The following is a 4810-nucleotide window of genomic DNA, read 5'->3' on the forward strand; positions in this document are numbered from 1 at the left end:
GTATTTTTAGTAACATTCAGTACATTTTTGAAATTTCAAACTGCAATTTTATTTAGCCTATTTGACCATATATTCAAGGAAGTCAGTTTTGGTGATATGCCACTAATATCTGATGTAAGAGAATTTTGATTAATTCATTAAATAATCAATAACCTTTATTCACTGCAGATTTGACGTGATATATTGGATCAATTAAACAGTTGAAATGTGCATTATGTTTTTCTCCACAGAATTCAGGGAGTGTTTCTCTCTCTATGCTCGCAATGGACAGATTCGTACTTTGGACCAGTTGACTGTGATTATGCGTTCCCTTGGAATGAGTCCAACCATTTCTGAGCTTAAAAAATACTTCAAAGACAAAGGTAAGATTTTTTCACATATGCTATCTCTCCCTCTCTCTGCTCTCTTCATTTCCTCTAATCTCATGTCTCATCTCCTTTGTACATTCTTCCGTATTTTCTGCTTGTTAATGTCATTTTATCCTCTTTCTGTCTGTCACTAATTTGAAGTTATTTTTCAGGGTTTTCATTCCTCTTCCTGTATTCAATAATTTCCAGGACCTGAGTCTAATTCATTACATCCAATTTTTCAACTTGTATATTTTTTCCTTTTATCTTCTTGTATTCTCAAATAGCTTACAGTTTAATGCTAATAGATGTTAATCCTAATTTCAAGTTTCTTGATGACATAATCGGCAAGTTATTTATTGAATCTTACAAGCCTAGTCGCAAATTTGCTTGTAATCATTAATTATTCAGTTGTATTTGTTGTTTACAATCAAACATGTGCAGATTTAGAGCTAGTTTATCTGTTTTCATCACTACCCTGGTTATCATTTTCTCAACATATTATTTCAGAAATGTATCATGCAGCCCCCTATACTCATTTGCTACAGGTATTATTATCTATAATAACTTTTATGACCTTTCACGTGTCGCTATTTTCAATTTTTGCTTCTTATGTCATTGCTTGGGAATTTAATGCACTTGGCTTTCCATATTTGGTTGTGTGTGTTGATCATCCCTGAAATTAAATTCTGAACAAAATGGGGAAGTACCAATTTGCGGACTTTGTTTCCCTTTTCACAGTTAAGGTTTCTTTTGTTCTTCCCTTACCACATTTGCCGTTTCATTTTGATTTTCACAAAATGTCTTTGTCTGTATGCTGTTCTTCAAGCATTATTTATATTACCCTCTAGTCATAATTTAAGAAACATTTTTGTTATTTGCACCCTAACAAATTTGGTTAAGATTCTAAAAGGGAGTTTATCAGCCATGTTGAGAGGATTTTCTGCTTTCTGTTCCCATATTAATGCAAATCACCAGCTATGATTGTAATACTTCTTCCAACCTTACTTGCTCCCTTCCTGCTTTCACATGAAAGCCACTTACTTTTTCTATAAAAAAAAATGCATAGGTATTTAAGAATAGCATCACAAAACACCTAAACTCACCCAGATTTTAAAACCTATCTTGATCTGTCAAAATCCCACCTGTACACAATTTTTTTTCAGGCGGAAAGATGAGCTTCCCTGACTTCCTGGACGTGATGCACAAGCACAGCCAGGTGGAGAAAATACCAGAGGAGATCCTTGCCGCCTTCAAGGGGCATGACCCACGCAACACTGGCAGCATCCCAGCACGTGATCTGCGGCATATCCTCTTGCAGTGGGGTGAGCGGCTTAGTCACAAAGAAGGTAAGGAGAGAAAAAAATAATAAAAATAATGAAATAAGTAACTAAATAAATTGGATTCAAAAGGGAAAAAATGATGAAGATATGAATAAAAATATTGAATAAGGTATTCTGGTACCATTTTCAAAGAATATATAACTTGAACATTCTCTTCAACAGCAGAGCCCTTTCTTGATAAAGTTTTAAAATCTCTTGGCTTCTTTTTTTTTCCCAGTTGAACAGATCTTCCGCGAAGCCAACATCTCCCCCAATGGTGTTGTACGCTACCATGACTTCTGCAGGATTGTGTGTGCTCCTGTGCCTGACTATTACTGAATGTCCTGAAGGGTTGTGTGTGCCCTTGTGTCTGTTACATGAATGCCTGATTCTTTCTTAATATTTATGAAGAGGATGCATAACTGTTACAGTACATCAAAATAAGCTATAGATTTGTTATAGTAATATCACTATTAATGCAGTGCCTTGATTTGATATTTATTAAGGTTTGTGTTCAATATATAGATATATATATACATATGGATTTGCTGTACTAATGTTAGTATATTTTATTATGCTACATTGTGATAATATTGACAATGATTAATTGTTCACTTAGAAGAACAATAAATAATAAGTTAAAGTTTTGATGTTAAAAGAAATATATTTAGTATATATATAATTTTAATCTTTGTTAATTTAAGCACTTAATTTCAACCAAAGATTGTCACCTTGGGTCAAAATTTTAATAGTAATTAGAGCTACAAATGGGACTATTGATACATACAATAAATAAATAATTTATACATAAAGAAAACTGTATCTTATTAACCTTTCTTCAGATGTCACATTAAAAATAAATAGTTATGCTTTTAAAATGTATTACACAGCCTCGAGGAAGACGCAGCGTTGACTATGTACAGTGTGTATGCTACCAAATCACCCTCCAGTCAGAACTGTAGTGAATACCACTTGTGAATACCATCAACCATTCCTCTCTTGTTTGTGTAATTGTATCAGTGGGCCATTACTTTATATCATTTTAATAAAAAACATAATCAATTTATTTTTACATGCTTTTATGATAAAGTAAGATCATTAAATTTATGTACAAAAAAAAAGATAAATACTGAATACTGAAAAGGCTAGAGAAATCATTTAAATATAAACTATTTCAAAAGAAAACAAAAAGCTGAATACTAAAAACTGAAAAGACTGGAGATTAAAAAAAAAAAAAAAAAAAAAAAATTCAATATTATTAATGACAATCAAATCTTTCATGATCATAATAATAACTATAGCCAATGTCTTGGTCATTACCATAAAAAAAATCTTTACATGGTTACAATAATCACCATTACTAATAAAATTCACATAAAAGAAATGAATACAATTACATCACTCAAAACACAAACATCGCAATCCCCCTACACATCCATCAGCTACAGTCTTTCCATCAAACAACTACTGATAATATTAAGACGTGCAAAGATTGCAAGGCATTTTCCAGATTTGCAGCTGATGAAGGCCACTGTTGCACGTGCAATAAGACATTCCTTAAGTCCAACATCATTAGAGATCCTTCAGGTGTTCTCCATCATGAATTCGTTGGCAGTGCATTATATACTTCCTTGGAGAATATCTGGAATTGGGAGAAAAGGGAAAAATGTCAATTATGGGGCAAAGCCACTACTCGACAAGTAGGTTACATGGCTAGAATATAAACAAAAAGTGAAGACATGAAGATACATCCAAGTGGGGTTGTTTCATGCAGGGTAATGTTGTTTTGTACTGTTTAGTGACTTGTATCTCATGAGCTGTTTGTTATCTTATTCCTATGTATGTGAAAATATACATGTCAGGAGTAATAGAATTTAATGAATAGTATCCCATAAAAAGAAAAGAAAAGTACATGCAACTCCCATCTCATCAGCCAACAAACCAAAGCTAAAGTACTTACTGAACTAAGTACTCTGATATCCCTGTATTTGGTGAGATGGAATTCAGGACGTCGGGATCGCTTGGCAAATTACACCCCAGAGTTGTGTGAAAGTGGGTGTAGAGTTGCTTCAGAGCTGCTCCATGGCCCACTATAAGTATATTCTCCACTGGAGGGCAGTCTATAAGTGACTGAAAACGTTTTATTGTAGAGGTTTTAATAACAAATAGAGAAATTGACCAAAGTTCAGTTAGGTTTTAGTGGTTTGGCACTAATAAAGAACTGGATGGAATAATAAGGCCGAATTTCTTGTATCAGCATTTTAGTGTTGAAAGATGTAGAAGTGCATTCATAGAGAAATATATTCATAGCTAAACCATTTGAACTACGATTTTTTTTTATATGCTATAGCTTGTATCCCTCAGCATAAACTAGATTGTGAGGGTCTAAATTCTTTTATTAATATATATCACAAATAAGGTGTGCCATAATTTTTTAACCCAATGTAAACAAAGTGACAGGTCTTCTCAAGAACATAAAAAGAGAAACTTGATATAAGGAAGAATTCTAATACCAGATTATTGTTTCATATATAAATCTTATCTGACTCTTACTACCCTGAACCACAAAGAGACCTGCCACTAATTATCAATGCTCTATGATCTGAAAAGGGGAGAGGAAGATACATATTTCTTCACTAAACCAAAAATGAAAACCACAAGTCTATCTACCTGCATTTCACCTGCAACTTCTGCTTCGTCACCATCTTCTGCAGGCAAATCTGAGGTACTCTCTCCCTGAGATTTATTCTTGTCATAGACTGACTGACATAATTCCTGAAAAAATAGAATCCCTGACATTACTGAAAATTCTCTTTATATGAATACTTTGTATCTATTTTCATCTGCGGAGATATTAACACATTTCATGAAAATTATTACAATAAAATTTAAACTTTCTTTTTTTTATTCAACTACTAAATTTAGTCAAGAAATTGCTGCTTTGATATATTTCATATGTGTGGAATTCATTTCCATATATTTATTATTTCTAAGTATGTATAATCAATTTGAAAGCTTTATAAAAAAGGATATAATGTTTAAAAGTCATTACACTTTATATGCCTAGCCTTATGAGTAATATTTGTTATGCAATACACATTGTCTGTATTTTCATAACTGTGATTAGTTTTTTTTAAGGAT

General features: G+C 32.6%; 2 protein-coding genes across 2 annotated transcripts in view; one reads left to right on the plus strand and one right to left on the minus strand.

Annotated features, from left to right (window-relative positions):
• The window catches only part of LOC113815685 (calmodulin-like protein 4), a 3706-nt gene extending 1220 nt beyond the window's left edge, over positions 1–2486 (plus strand). The window contains exons 3-5 of the mRNA XM_027367711.2: positions 231–362; positions 1514–1696; positions 1908–2486. Of these exons, the coding sequence (XP_027223512.1) occupies positions 231–362; positions 1514–1696; positions 1908–2008 (416 nt within the window). The 3' untranslated portion in view covers positions 2009–2486. The remainder of the gene's footprint in view (positions 1–230; positions 363–1513; positions 1697–1907) is intronic.
• LOC113815688 (fructose-2,6-bisphosphatase TIGAR) lies at positions 2336–4444 on the minus strand (the record flags this gene model as incomplete). Its single annotated transcript, XM_070120292.1, is given in 3 exon segments — positions 2336–3311; positions 3630–3799; positions 4340–4444. Coding segments are annotated over 3 exon segments (345 nt in total), but the record flags the coding sequence as incomplete, so codon positions are not given.
• Between the last annotated feature and the right edge of the window lie 366 nt (positions 4445–4810).

Source organism: Penaeus vannamei, unplaced genomic scaffold, assembly GCF_042767895.1.
Source record: "Penaeus vannamei isolate JL-2024 unplaced genomic scaffold, ASM4276789v1 unanchor4365, whole genome shotgun sequence".
NCBI classification, from domain to species: domain Eukaryota; kingdom Metazoa; phylum Arthropoda; class Malacostraca; order Decapoda; family Penaeidae; genus Penaeus; species Penaeus vannamei.